This window comes from Lissotriton vulgaris, chromosome 4_1, assembly GCF_964263255.1.
Source record: "Lissotriton vulgaris chromosome 4_1, aLisVul1.2, whole genome shotgun sequence".
Taxonomy (NCBI): domain Eukaryota; kingdom Metazoa; phylum Chordata; class Amphibia; order Caudata; family Salamandridae; genus Lissotriton; species Lissotriton vulgaris.
Genome location: NC_141691.1, coordinates 2,068,810,592 through 2,068,826,013, shown reverse-complemented (window position 1 = coordinate 2,068,826,013; position 15,422 = coordinate 2,068,810,592). Strand labels below are relative to the sequence as shown.

At 48.2% G+C, this 15,422-nt stretch overlaps 1 protein-coding gene across 1 annotated transcript in view; it reads left to right on the top strand.

The window, feature by feature from the left end:
* LOC147725023 (uncharacterized) overlaps positions 1-13,967 on the top strand; it is a 59,519-nt gene extending 45,552 nt beyond the window's left edge. The window contains exon 2 of the mRNA XM_086966486.1: positions 8,971-13,967. Within this exon, the coding sequence (XP_086822612.1) occupies positions 10,020-11,405 (1,386 nt within the window). The 5' untranslated portion in view covers positions 8,971-10,019 and the 3' untranslated portion in view covers positions 11,406-13,967. The remainder of the gene's footprint in view (positions 1-8,970) is intronic.
* Positions 13,968-15,422: the final 1,455 nt, after the last annotated feature.

The window sequence follows — 15,422 nt, the reverse complement described above, 5'->3', positions numbered from 1 at the left end:
TGCTACCCGCACAAGCTCGGGAGCAGATAGTCAGGTGCAACATCCTCAGTCGCCTGGACTATTGCAACGCGCTGTTACTTGAGTCCCCAGTGGCCCTGCTTGATCGACTTCAAAGAGTTCAGTCGGCCGCAGCCAAATTAGTTCTGGGTTGGACTAGGAGATCTTCAGCATCAGCGGCCCTAACTGAACTACACTGGCTTCCGCTTAAACAACGTGTGGCTTTTAAGTCCCTCTGCCTTGTTTTTAAAGCACTCCATGGAGCTGGACCTAAGCCTCTGCAGGCCATGTTCACATGGTATACCCCTTCCAGAGCTCTACGCTCAGCCTCAGCCCGTCTGGTGATTGTTCCGAAGTATAACAAAGTCAGGACGGGGGGCAGATCTTTCAGAGTCGCAGCGGCTAAACTGTGGAACAGTCTGCCTCCTGATATCCGTCAAATCTCACAGCTTCTCCCCTTCAGGAAACGCATCAAGACGTGGCTATTCCCTTAGAAACAACCCCTTCTTACCTGCTCCTCGCTTTCTGTTCCCCTGAGTTAAGAGTATTCACCAGCGCCAGGAAACCTGCAAGGTGTCAGCCGCGCTTTATAAATGTTTAAAATAATAATAATAATAATAATAATAATAAATAATAATAGCTGAAGGCTCCTCTTCATAGCTACCACTAGGATAGCTTTCTATAAAGGTTGTCTTTTGACCTAACCACCATAAGGGTCGTTTGGACTGGTGCAAGGTGCCTACTTTTATTAGTGGACAGCATATACCAGGCCAACCGAGTTGGTTGATATTGAGGCATATATGGGGTGCTCGTTTTGATCAAAGGGCTCTCTGCTTCCTTTTTGAGTTCCACCTCCATGGATTTGGCTTTGGCTGTAAAGAAGGAGGAGAATTCTTCGCTACTTATAATCGATTTTGTAGCTATTGATGCAGATTTGGCCGTTTTGTTGGATTGATCTTTTAGCAGTTCGAAGAGTTTCCTTGGTCTGTGTTTTGTGTTATCCAGTTATTTTCTGAAGAAGTAATTTTTAGAATTTAGAATACCTTTATTGTAGGCATTTCTGGCCTGTCTTAGTTGGAATAAATGGGGTGAGGATGGGTTTTGTCCCCATTTCCGCTCTATGAATCTGAGTGAACATCTTTTTTCATTGAGAGGTCAGTTAAACCAGGGTTTTCTATCTTTGTCAGGGACCCTTTTGAGTTTTAAAGGGGCTATGTGCTCAATTATGCTAGTCATCATGTTGTTGTAGTATTCCGTGAGGTCACTGACGTCTACCAAGTTACTAGGAGGTTGCAGTACTTTCTCACAGCGTGCTGTAAGATTTTCCATATTGAGTCCTCTGGTGTCACAACCCCATTTTCTGGGTTTCATTGATTGTGAGGAGTTTTTCATTTTCATGTGGGGTATTTGGAAGGTAATGCTGTGATGATCAGGCCAGTCGCAAGGGATGATCTCGATTTTATCAACAGCTTTTTCTTTAGAGATGATCCAGTGTGAGGTAGAGCCTTTAGAATGGGTTGGTAGATGGCATTCTTGAACCAGCGATTAATCTTCAAGGAAGGCATCGAGAAGATTTATCTGATTGTCAGTTTGATCCTCCCAGTGAAGATTGAAGTCTCCTAGGAAAATATCAGTTATGTGCCTCGCAGCGCGCAGTCAAGGTGCTAATAATGCATGATTATGCATTTTAGTGTAGTGATGCTGACCACCACACTAAAAATAATTTCTTTAACCCCTCGTCCGTGATATTTGGCTGCGCTGCTTCTGAGCACCTCTGTAGCCTTAGTGCACCTCAGACCAGTCTGTGCCTCTGCCTTTAAGCCCCCTGTCCTCTGGCGCTCTTCCGAGTCCCCTGAAGCTCAGGTGCTTCTCTATGCTCCTGAAGCTAAAGTGCTGCTCTTAGTTTATGCAGCCCCAGAGCCCCTCTTAGCCCTGAAGCCTCAGTTGTCATCTGAGCTCCCTGCAGCCTCAGTGCTCCAGTCGCCCCCAGGCGCTTTAGTGCTCCTTTTGACCCCCTGCAGCCTCAGTGCTACTCTGAGGCACCTGCAGCTTCAGTGCTCCTTTGAGCCCCTGGAGCCTCAGAGCTCATCTGAGCTCTCTGCAGCCTCTGTGCTCATCTGAACCCCATGAGCTTCACTGCTCCTCTGAGCCCCCTGCAGCCTCAGAGCTCATCTGAGCTCTCTGCAGCCTCTGTGCTCATCTGAACCCCACGAGCTTCACTACTCCCCTAAGCTCCTGCAGCCTAAATGCTTCTCTGAACTCCTACAGTCTTCAATGTTCCCCTGAAGCGACAGAGCTCATCTGAGCTCCCTGCAGCCTCAGTGCTCATCTGAGCCCCCTGCAGCCTCAGTGCTCATCTGAGCTCCCTGCAGCCTCAGTGCTCATCTGAGCTCCCTGCAGCCTCAGTGCTCATCTGAGCTCCCTGCAGCCTCAGTGCTCATCTGAGCTCCCTGCAGCCTCAGTGCTCATCTGAGCTCCCTGCTGCCTCAGTGCTCACCTGAGCTCCCCGCAGCCTAAGTGCTTTTCAGTGCTCCTCTGCACCCCCTACGGCATCATTTGCCTTCTCAGCTCCCTGCAGTCTCAGTACCCCTCTGATCTCCCTGCATACTCTGTGCTCCTATGAGCTCCCTGCAGCTCAGTGCTCCACTGAGCCCCATGAGGCTTTGGTGCTCCCTTGAGCCGCCTGCACCTTCGGTGCTCCTCTGAGCCCCCTGTAGCATTGGTGCTCCTCTAAGCCCTCTGTGGCTTCATTTCTCCTTTAGGCACCCTGCAGCCATAGGGCTCCCCTGCACCTCCTGCAGAATCAGTGCTCTTCTGTGCTTCCTGCAGCCTCAGTGCTCCCTTGAGTCGCCTGCACCTTCGGTGCTCCTCTGAGCCCTCTGTGGCTTCATTTCTCCTCTAAGCACCCTGAAGCCATAGAGCTCCCCTGCGCCTCCTGCAGAATAAGTGCTCTTCTGTGCTCCCTGCAGCCTCAGTGCTCCTCTGAACTCCCCCCTCAGTGTTTCTCTGAACTCCATGCTTCCTCCGTGCTCCCCAGAACCCTTGCTGACTCAGTGCTCCTTTGAGCTCTTTGCAACCCCGGTGCTCCTCTGAGTGGTCCCCAGTCTGTGGTCCTTTGATCTTCCTGCACCACATTTCTCTGCTCTTCTGAGCCTCTTGCAGCCTCGCTGCTTCTATGAGACTGGATATTGACTCAGCCCAGACAGAGCACTCCAAATCATTCCTATCTGAGCTCCCAGCAGCCTCAGTGCTATTTTGACCCCTATGCAGCCTCAGTGCTCCGCTGAACTCCCTGCAGCATCAGTGTTCCTCTGAACGCCAGCAGCCTTAGTGCTCCTCTGAGTCCCCTGTTGCCTCTGTGCTCCTCTGGGCCTCCTGCAACCTCCATGCTCATCTAACCTCCCTGCATCATTAGTGCTTCTCTGAATCCTACTAACCCAGTGCTCCTCTGAGCCCCCGTCCGCTTCCCCACAGCCTCTGTCATCTTCTTAATGCTACTCTGAGCCCCTGCATCCTCGGTGCCCCTATGAGCCCCCTGCAGCCTCAGAGCTCTTCTGAGCTACCCCCAGCCTCAGTGGTCTTTTACAGCTACATTGCTCTGCTCTTATGAGACCCCTGTTGCCTCGGTACTCCTCTGAGCCCCTGCATCCTTGATGTTTCTCTGAGCCCCTGGACCCTCGGTGCTCCTATGAGGCCCCTTCAGCCTCAGTGTCCCTCTTAGCCCCCTGCAACTTCAGTGCTCCTCTGACCTACGTAGCCTCAGTGCTCCTCTGACCTCCGTGCTCCTCTGACCTCCGTAGCCTCAGTGCTCCTCTGACCTCCGTAACCTCAATGTTTCTCAGAGCCCCCTACAGCCTCAGTGCTCCTCTGACCTCCGTAGCCTCAGTGCTCCTCTGAGCTCCCTGCAGCCTCAGTGCTCCTCTGAGCTCCGCGCAGCCCCAGTGCTCTTCTGAGCTACCCCCAGCCTCAGTGGCCTTTTACAGCTACATTGCTCTGCTCTTATGAGACCCCTGTTGTCTCGGTACTCCTCTGAGCCCCCTGCAACCTCAGTGCTATTTTGAGCCTCCTGCAGTCTCATTGGTCCTCTGAACTCCCTGCATCCTTAGTGCTCCTCTGTGCTCCCTGCATCATCAGTGATCCTGTGCGCTCCCCCAGCCTCAGTGCTCTTGTGAGCTCCCTGCATACTTACTGCTTCTCTGACCCCTGTAGCCTCAGTGCTATTCTGAGCCCCCACAGCCTCTGTGCTTCTCAAACCTCCCTGCATCCTCGGTGATCTGTGAGCTCCCCCAGCCTCAGTGCTCCTCTGAGCCCCCTGTTGCATCTGCTCTACGCTGAGACCCTTCCAGCCTCCTCCCTGCAGCTTCAGTTTTCCTCTGAACCACTGCAGCCTCCTCCCTGCAGCATCAGTGATCCTGTAAGCGCCCAGCAGCTTCAGTTTTCAACTGACCCCTACAGTCTCTGTGATCTCGGTGGCCCCTGAGCACCTTGCCGCCTCAGAGCTCATCTGAGTCCCTTGGAGCCTGAGTTCTCATCTGATCCCCTGTGCTCCTCTGAGCTTCTACAGCTATAGGGCTCCTCCAAGCTCCCTGCAGCTTTAGGGCTCCTCTGAGCCCCCTGCTCTCCAGTGCTCCTCTGAGCCCCCTGCAGCCTACGTGGTCTTATGAGCTGCTCCCAACATCTCTGCTCCTCTGAGCTCCCTGCGGCTTCAATGCTCCTCTGGGCCCCCTGCAGCCTCGGTGCTCCTCTGAGCCCCCTGCAGCCTCAGTGCTCCTCTGAGCCCCCTGCAGCCTCAGTGCTCCTCTGAGCCCCCTGCAGCCTCAGTGCTCCTCTGAGCCCCCTTTAGCCTCAGTGCTCCTCTGAGCCCCCTGCAGCCTCAGTGCTCCTCTGAGCCCCCTGCAGCCTCAGTGCTCCTCTGAGCCCCCTGCAGCCTCAGTGCTCCTCTGAGCCCCTGCAGCCTCTGTGCTCCTCTGAGCCCCTGCAGCCTCTGTGCTCCTCTGAGCCCCTGCAGCCTCTGTGCTCCTCTGAGCCCCCTGCAGCCTCTGTGCTCCTCTGAGCCCCCTGCAGCCTCTGTGCTCCTCTGAGCCCCCTGCAGCCTCTGTGCTTCTCTGAGACTCTGCATCCTCAGTGCTCCTCTGAGCCTCTGCATCCTCAGTGCTCCTCTGAGCCTCTGCATCCTCAGTGCTCCTCTGAGCCCCTGCAGCCTCAGTGCTCCTCTGAGCCCCTGCAGCCTCAGTGCTCCTCTGAGCCCCCTGCAGCCTCAGTCCTCCTCTGAGCCCCCTGCAGCCTCAGTCCTCCCCTGAGCCCCCTGCAGCCTCAGTGCTCCCCTGAGCCCCCTGCAGCCTCAGTGCTCCCCTGAGCCCCCTGCAGCCTCAGTGCTCCCCTGAGCCCCCTGCAGCCTCAGTGCTCCTCTGAGCCCCCTGCAGCCTCAGTGCTCCTCTGAGCCCCCTGCAGCCTCAGTGCTCCTCTGAGCCCCCTGCAGCCTCAGTGCTCCTCTGAGCCCCCTGCAGCCTCAGTGCTCCTCTGAGCCCCCTGCAGCCTCAGTGCTCCTCTGAGCCCCCTGCAGCCTCAGTGCTTCTCTGAGCCCCCTGCAGCCTCAGTGCTCCTCTGAGCTTCCTGCAGCCTCAGTGCCCCCTGCAGCCTCAGTGCTCCTCTGAGCCCCCTGCAACCTCAGTGCTCCTCTGAGCCCCCTTTAGCCTCAGTGCTCCTCTGAGCCCCCTGCAGCCTCAGTGCTCCTCTGAGCCCCCTGCAGCCTCAGTGCTCCTCTGAGCCCCCTGCAGCCTCAGTGCTCCTCTGAGCCCCTGCAGCCTCAGTTCTCCTCTGCGCTCCTGCCTCCTGAGTGCTCCTATGAGCCCCCAGAACTTCAGTGTGCCTCTGAGCCCCCTGCAGCCTCAGTTCTCCTCTGAGCTCCCTGCAGCCTCAGTGCTCCTCTCAGCCCCCTGCAGCCTCAGTGCTCCTCTGAGCCCCCTGCAGCCTCAGTCCTCCCCTGAGCCCCCTGCAGCCTCAGTGCTCCTCTGAGCTTCCTGCAGCCTCAGTGCTCCTCTGAGCCCCCTGCAGCCTCAGTGCTCCTCTAGAGCCCCCTGCAGCCTCAGTGCTCCTCTGAACCCCCTGCAGCCTCAGTGCTCCTCTGAGCCCCCTGCAGCCTCAGTGCTCCTCTGAGCCCCCTGCAGCCTCAGTGCTCCTCTGAGCCCCCTGCAGCCTCAGTGCTCCTCTGAGCCCCTGCAGCCTCTGTGCTCCTCTGAGCCCCTGCAGCCTCTGTGCTCCTCTCAGCCCCCTGCAGCCTCAGTGCTCCTCTGAGCCCCTGCAGCCTCTGTGCTCCTCTGAGCCCCCTGCAGCCTCTGTGCTCCTCTGAGCCCCTGCAGCCTCAGTGCTCCTCTGAGCCCCTGCAGCCTCAGTGCTGCTCTGTGCCCCCTGCAGCCTCAGTGCTGCTCTGTGCCCCCTGCAGCCTCAGTGCTGCTCTGAGCCCCCTGCAGCCTCAGTGCTGCTCTGAGCCCTGCTCTGAGCCCCCTGCAGCCTCAGTGCTCCTCTGAGCCCTGCTCTGAGCCCCCTGCAGCCTCAGTGCTCCTTTGAGCCCCCTCCAGCCTCAGTGCTCCTCTGAGCCCCTGGAGCCTCAGTGCTCCTCTGAGCCCCTGGAGCCTCAGTGCTCCTCTGAGCTCCTGCAGCCTCAGTGCTCCTCTGAGCTCCTGCAGCCTCAGTGCTCCTCTGAGCCCCTGCAGCCTCAGTGCCCCTCTGAGCTCCTGCAGCCTCAGTACTCCTCTGAGCTCCTGGAGCCTCAGTGCTCCTCTGAGCCCCTTGCAGACACAGTGTTCCTCTGAGTTCCCTTCAGCCACAGTGTTCCTCTGAGCTCCCTGCAGCCACAGTGTTCCTCTGAGCTCCCTGCAGCCAGTGTTCCTCTGAGCTCCCTGCAGCCACAGTATTCCTCTGAGCCCCCTGCAGCCTCAGTGCTCCTCTGAGCCCCCTGCAGCCTCAGTGCTCCTCTGAGCCCACTAGAGCCCCATTACTCCTCTGAGCCCCTTGCAGTCTGTGTTAATTGGTCACAGACTAGTGCGTACTCTACACTATTCCTGTATTGTACCTTTGTAATCACTATATGCATTCAGTGTTCTTTTTCTGATCGTCTCACACTGAGAGGTACCTCTGAAATGACTTGCACATCTAGTGTGCACCTTAAACTGTATCGACTCGTAAAGTGCCTCGATGTCATAATAGGCTGATTTGGGTTAAAGAAATATTAGCTGGAAAAACATTTCTCCACATTTGTGGTTTGAGACAGAGCAAGGATATGTGAGCACTCTTGATTTGTAGTTAAAGTGGCAGACGTCATCCTGGCTGTGCGCTACCCCTCTGCCAAGGCTGGATACTGGGCATATTGTGTTTCTTGGGGTGCTGAGAATGATGATTTCCGCCCCTGCACCACAGGGCACATGTAATGTCAAACCCTACATGGTTGTAGATCAGAGCTCTCTCCGGAAAGTGCTGTTTCCCTGTGGGCTATCAACTTTGGAATGTTCATCTTTCTCCCTTGCTATGTGTGGAATGTATAGAGAGCTGGAAAAGTAATTATTGGTGTTTTGGGAGTGTATGCATAAAGAGTGAGGGGCTTTGTGGCAAAATAGTTTTGTAGAAAATATGAGTGAAAGGTTATCTGGGGTTAGTCCAGGGCCAGTTGTTGTGTGTTCAGGACCAAATCTCTATTTTACATCTCAAAAGTCCCCTTCTACTAATGTAACAAAATGTAGGCCATGCAGGAGGGAGTTGGTCAGACACTCCCTGTCTTGCTCAGTCTTAGAGAGGTGACTCTTTGCCCAGCAGTCAACTCTATGGTGAGCATGCTCCGTGGTCCCTGGCAGAGGTGGGTGGCCCCCTCCCAGATCCTCCCCAACCCTTTATCACTCCTCTAACCCCAAGCCCTACACCTGTGGAACAGCATGGTGCTATGGTGGGGGAACACCTTCAGGAGAAGATTGCTGATGGGTGTGAGTTGGCTTCCTAAGGGATATAATTGACTTTTGAAGGCTGTGGAGGCTCTCGTGGTCCTGGACTCCTATCTGGCTAGGCATTGGCTGTCTTGGATCCCACATGTGCTCTGCAAGGGAGGGCTGCCTGTGTAGGGATCATAGATGATTATTGGCTTTGAACTCCCACGTATGTGTGTGGGATTTATAATTCACTGATGTTTGTCTTTTGCTGGTAGTGGGTTTTTAAATATAGAATATATTCCTCCCGAGACAGTAGTCCGCGTCTATTCTCTGGGTGATTTATGCTTTCTTACCCAGTTAGTCAATGAGTACTAGAGGGGAAAAATCTACTGCACAACCTCTAAATGGATTTTTGAAATGGCATGACACGTTCTCACATCGATGCTTTATGGGAGTAATTAACTTGTCTTCAGACATTGTAGGTCTGAAATGTTATGAAACCTCTCCTTAGATTTGAAATATTGCGAATTTGCTCAGAGAAGTAATCCAATATTAATTGCATTATGGAAGTTTACTTCACAAAGTCAATAAGATCCTGGGGCAGTTCCACTGGAGCTTCCAGGGATCTGGCATTTGGAGTCTGGGTCTGTGGAGGTACTATTCACATGCTTTACTAGTCCTAGAAGTTATTAGTCAATCTTGGGAGTACTAGTGCTGTAGCTGGGCTAACAACCAGTAAAGTGTCATGGTTAAGGGACAAAGTTTTTTCAAAACTGAACGATCTGGTCAGTTCTTGTCTGATTGGCAGAGGCACCAACTGGATTGACTAGTTTACCAGTTGCAATCAGAAAAGTGTACTTTACATGTATGGTCTGTGGCATTAAACCTTAATATCTTGATTACAGACCCCTTTGCTTTTCTCTTCCTTCCTTCTGTGCCTCTCCCCTTCAAAAATACTCCTTCCTCATCCTGTTTTGCTGTCTTTTATAATCCCTTTGATGAAAACTGCTTCCTGATTTAAATCCCACCATCACAGAGATTTGTTTCTCATTCACAGAATCCAAGAACCTGAAGAAGAGACCTTCAGCACCCCAAGCACCAGAAAAGCCCTTGGCAGCATCACCAGATGATCAACTGTATAGTGTGCAGAGACTGACAAAACCCTCGGCTGGATGTTGGACTTGGATACAGACCCTACGATAAAAGTTCAGGGGAGAAATACTGGCCTAGTGTTTGAAAAAGCTCATGCAGAGCTCATTTTATGGACGGTTTAAAAGATCCGCACCAGAGAAAATCTCTTTGAGTATACTGAGTGTGCAAACCTTTGCTCTGAAATTATAGTTTAGATAAGATCCTCTGATGTTTGGTTCTAGTAAGAAACCAAACTAGTTCAGAATGGGAGAAAAGTTTCACTTTCACAATTGTAATTCTAATGCAAAATTAGAGCAGTTAATATGAATATCCTGAGGATAAACCATACCATTAAAAGTAGTGTGAGAAAAGCGGGACCCACCAGAACATTTCAATTGAAATATCATAGAATTCTTACAGTAGAGAAAATCTAGCTGTATATGGAATGTGGATAAACCTGCACCAAGGGCTCTCGGCTGCACAGGCATCAAATCGTTCCTTCTGAGGCTAGGCCTTACCAGTGTACGGAATGTGGGAAAAGCTTCACTGAGCATGGCACCCTGGTGAAGCAACAGATAATCTGTGCTGGAGAGAAACTTTCAGTGTAATGAATGTGAGATAAACTTCACTGAGAAGAAATTACTGTTGTCATATAGTCCATACTGGTTAGAAACCGTGCAACTGTACAAAAAGTGCAAAACGATTCTCTGATAACCGCACACTGGTGAAGCATAAAATCATGTAAACTGGTGAGGTAATCAGTGTACCAAATGTGAGAAAATCTTTACTTTTAATAGCATACAGTACATTCATCAGAGTACCCATACTGGTTAGGAACCCTATCATTGTACAGAATATTGGAAATGCTTCAGTGAGAGCGGGACACTGATGATGCATTAGACGACCCATTCTGCCGCCGATAAACCCTATCAATGTACTGAATGTAGGAAATGTTTCAGTAAGAACGGCGCACTGATGATGCATAAGGCAACCCATCCTGCCGATAAACCATATCAGGGTACTGAATGTGAGAAATGCTTCACTGCAAATAGCAAACTGTTGGTACATCAGAGACGTCATAATGAGGAGAAAGCCTATCAGTATACAGAATGTGGGAAAAGCTTTATTAAGACATACAGTTTGTTAAAACACCATAGAGTCAATCCTGGAGAGAAACCCTTCCACTGCACAGAATGTGGGAAAAGCTTTACTGTGAACAGCAGTTTGTTGAAGCATCAGAGAATCCACACTGGTGAGAAACGATATGAGTGTACAGAATGCGGGAAAAGCTTTACTGTGAAGGATAAGCTGTTGACGCATCAGAGAATCCATACTGGTGAGAAACCCTATCAGTGTACAGAATGTGGGAAAAGCTTTAATCGGAAGGGTATGCTGTTGAGCCATCAGAGAATCCATACTGGTGAGAAACCCTATCAGTGTACAGAATGCGGGAAAAGCTTTACTGAGAAGGGTGCGCTAATTAGCCATCAGAGAATTCATACTGGTGAGAAACCATATCAGTGTACAGAATGTGCGAAAAGCTTTACTGGGAAGCGTACACTAATTAATCATCAGAGAATCCATACTGGTGAGAAACCCTACCAGTGTACAGAATGCTGGAAAAGCTTTGCTGCGAATGGTACGTTGTTCACCCATCAGAGAATCCATACTGGTGAGAAACCCTATAATTGCACAGAATGTGGAAAAAGCTTTAGTGTGAAAAACAGTTTGTTGTTGCATCAGAGATTCCACACTGGTGAGAAACCCTATCATTGCATAGAATGTGGAAAAAGGTTCACTCAGAAGAACTCACTGCTTCAGCATCAGAGAATCCATACTGGTGAGAAACCCTATCACTGCACAGAATGTGGAAAAAGCTTCAGTTTGAAGAGCTGCTTAGTGGATCATCAGAGAATTCATAGTGGTGAAAAACCATTTCAGTGTAAAGAATGCGGTAAAAGCTTTACTGTGAAATGCACATTGTTGAATCATGAGAGAATCCACAATGGTGAGAAACCCTATCTCTGTATAGAATGCGGGAAAAGCTTTACTTGGAAGGGCACACTGTTGAATCATCGTAGAATCCATACTGGTGAGAAACCCTATCAGTGTACAGAATGCGGGAAAAGCTTTAATGAGAAGCGCACACTGTTGAATCATCAGAGAATCCACACTGGTGAGAAACCCTATCAGTGTACAGAATGCAGGAATAGCTTCGCTTTGAAAAGCATTTTGTTGCAGCATCAGAGAATCCACACTGGTGAGAAACCATTTCAGTGTACAGAATGTGAAAAAAGGTTCGCTCAGAAGAGCACATTTTTGAAGCATCAGAGAATCCATGCTCGTGAGAAACCGCATTGATGTACTGAATGTGGGAGAGGCTTCACTAAGAAGAAAGCTATCTTAAGACATCAAATAACCCACACTCGTGAGAAACCGTGTCCATGCACAGAATGTGGGGAAAGCTTCACCGATAAGAAATAACTGTCATGAGAAACCTTTTTATTGTTCTGAATCTAGGTAAAGCTTCAATCTGATACCCTCATTGAAGCCAATTCACTTTGGCAAACATGAAAAAGGTGTCACAAGAATGCAGATATTGTAAAATAATCAGAGAATCCGTTAATTGTAGAAAACTCATAGCCTAGAATGTGGAATAATTGTGAGCAAGGATAATTGAAATATATCAGCATTTGGGAGATAGAATGGGTGTAAAAGTGAATCCAGAAGACAAATGGAATGAGTCCTCTCTTTCACCTTACTTATTCTATTATTTGACAATTCTTCATATTATAGACATTGCTGTCTTGCCCTGCACAGGGGTACATGACTGGTAAATATAATTGTGTGCGTATATGTTGAAAGTATATAGGTGAAGATCATCATTGCATTGGTTTCAGACCAAGAGCTTTTCTTAAGACCGGAATACCCAATTTACTCACATTCGAATATTCCCTCTTCATGACAACTGTCTGCTTTTCTAAAATACAACTTGTATCATGAATTTATATGCACACATGTAGACACACACTTGTGAAAATAAATGTGCAATAAAACGTCAGTTGGAACTAAAAAGGGAAATTTCATGTTATAGCCTTAATAGTAAGTGACAGGAGAAAATATTTATAACTAATTCTCATGAGAAAACATCATGGCGTATGAAGATCCGTAATATGTAATATGCTGTTTGGTTATTTGTAGCAAAATAAACAGAAGCTTAATTGCGTATAGAAGTCTGAGGAGAGATTCTTTTTGCAGGCTCTCCCTTACACTTTTTACCCTACTATTGCTGGATTTAGTGCTGTGTAATGACTGTGTAGTGCCTCTGGAACCTGCATTCGAGCGTCAGTGCTTGTACTCTGACCCTTAAAAGTGTATGTTTAAGTGGCTTATCTCTAATCAGCATAAGTTTACCAATACATTGGTCCCTAATGCATGACACCTGATGTACCCGAGGTCTATGCATTAAGTGTTCCTCATGATTGCAACACTTATTATGACACCACGAGTGTGACAATGTGTAACATCTCTCCCACACTGCCATTGCAGGCTGGCAGAGCAGCTTTAAAACTGCTAACTCGACTCTGTCATTTAAACCTCTTGCAGAGCCCAAATCTTCCTTTTTTAATATTTGTAAGTCACACCTAAAGTATGTCTAAAGAGCCTCAAAGGCAGGGTGCATTTTATTGAAGAGAAGGATATCAGTTATGTTTTACATGTCCTGACAGCAAAAACCCTGCATTGTAGTTTTCACTGTATTAAGACTAGTACCTCCATTGGTTAGTGTGGAGTTACACACTGACAACTCAGCATTGCTAACTTCCAAATGGGACTACTACATTTGAAATGTTAGGGTTTCAAAAGAATCATTGCATTAAATCCGACTTGATGCGCAAGTCGAGTTTAATGTAACTATTGTAAATGAAAATGTTTGAAAGTTGTCACTTTGTTGCACAAAACTTTCCATTATCCATCTTTGGTCAACCAAAGACGGTTGTCCTCGAGACAGACTGCTGCCCTCCTGGTGTTGTGTTTGATTTTAGATTGAAAAATTAATTTCCCGATTCATGCCCTTATATAGGTACGATTCGCGTTTCACATATATAGGCATCGAAATCCAGTCCTTATTTAGGCATAGCCCATGCTACCCAAATACAGGCATGGCTACTTCCATCCGTTCATCTACGTCCCAACGATTTCTTGGAAAACCAGACTCTTAAGCCGTTAGGGACTTCCTCTTGCTTGGATATTGAATCTTCCAAGAACTCATTTATTATGCATGAACATCTATTCCTTAGGGGTTCATTCATGACGTTCATATACCAGACTTTACGTCAATACTGGCATTCCTAAACACCTTCAAGGTATAAATATACCTTCACTTGCTATGGCAAAGATCGGTGTGGTTTGGTGCAGTTCGACTACCTACTTGCATGACGCAGCTCGCTACAGCAAGTGCCGAAGCAAGCCAACTCTACAGTTGATGCACTGACCAACAAGCTGTCACCCTCTTGCCAGGAAACCCAGCTCCAGCGTTTCTGACTCGCCTTGCGGGGTGTTGGGAAATCGAGTCCTGAGACAGAGATACCAACCTCTCTCATTCTAAGGTATGGAGCTGATTAGAACCTAGAGAAACCTTTGGCAATTCTTGGCAAAACGAAACCTATGCTAAAGACAGCACCTACTTCTTCCCTCGTACTAGACCTAGATTAGGTACACTGTGGTAGGCGTATTTTAGAAGAACCAATTGAGTATTTTAGCCTGTTATTTATGTATGTATTTTTATATATGTCATAGCAATAGACAATGCTATTACAGTATTATTTTATATTACTGTTTACGCTGTATGTATTATAACGATTGTAGCAGTTCACCTCTCTTGCATGAGAAATAAGACTGTTCAATAAACCCCTTTTATTGAAACACCCGTCTCTGTATTTCTGTGCAAACTCTGTAGAAACGAAGCATGCACGATTGACTGAGTGAAATAGTAATCTAATCTGAAGATATTGTTCTGGTTCTAGAGGAAACAAAGTTGTCATGTTTATGCGGTTGTCCGAAACTAATCCCTTCTTGTTTATTCGAGAAAGTTTCTAGTGACCTCTGGAGACAGTGGACTTGAATGAATTAGCTGGCACACACAATTAAGTTTAGTGTACTTGATAGGGGCATACTAACCTCAGTCCTATGTCAAATCTATAGTGTATATTATTCCAATGCGCAGAGCCTATTGGAATATAGGTGCTACACTGCATGGCGCCCAGCGGTTTGGTAAGGCACTAATTTAATGCTAGATACTAAAGTAACTCAGATGTGCTTTTCTCAGAGACCCCTTTTTCTGTAAAACTCAAATGGACGTCTGGAGTGGGTAAGGGATAATATCCGCCATAGCTGAGTAGGACAAAAATCCTATGTACTAGCTTTTTGGTTTATTCAACATTGAAGGATACAGTGTTACAAAATATTGTGCACCTTATCTTTGTTTCTTTGAAACTTGCTCTGCAGAATTTCATTAAACAATGTCGAATAACGACAACAATACCGAAATCCATGGAGCTGCGGCTGATCCAGTCGATGCAGCTTTTAACCCTACAGGTTTCCAAGAAACTGACGAGGATGTTATAGCCATACCTCTAAATTTAAGGAAAGCCATCACTATAAAACTTAGAAAACATGGCCTAACTTCGAGAGGTGGTAGGGCAGTTTTTGTTATGGAGGCACACGAAAATCACCAGACAGAGGTATTCTATTCGTGGATAGTCTTCCCTGAAGCAAATCCAATAACACATGTGTTTCACTTCTACAAGGAAGATGATCCACCAGAGGAATACATTCCTTTTGAGGATATTGAAATTCCACTCACATACCAAGAGCACAAGCTCTGGTTTAAAGGTGCCCTAAAACATTTAAATCACATTACCAGGCTCGGTCCACAGGTAGACCAGTAGCAACATGGTCCACCCTAGCCGGCTACATACCTGACCCTGACATTGAAGCAATGTCGGACGAACAATTACTTAGTAATATACAAAACTTAATAGAACTATACAGTTAAACTCCAACTGTCAGAAAGTCCTGAAAAGGTCTTTACTAAAAAACACTCCTACTCCTTCTAAAAAGAAGTGGTGAAACACTGAACAAACTTCTAAAGAGAAGCGTTCTCATTCCAGAAGTAGGTCTCCTCAAAAGGAGCCCTCTAAAAGGAGGTACAACCTCAGGAATAGGGATAATTTGAGAGAACCTGATAGATATCAAGATACTGATACACGTTCCTCTCGTACTTTTCAGACTTCGTCAACGAAATCCGAAAGAAGAGGACGGTCAGTAAACAAGAAAGAAAGCGTGAAGTCCAAAGACGATCAACAAGTTCAGAAAAGC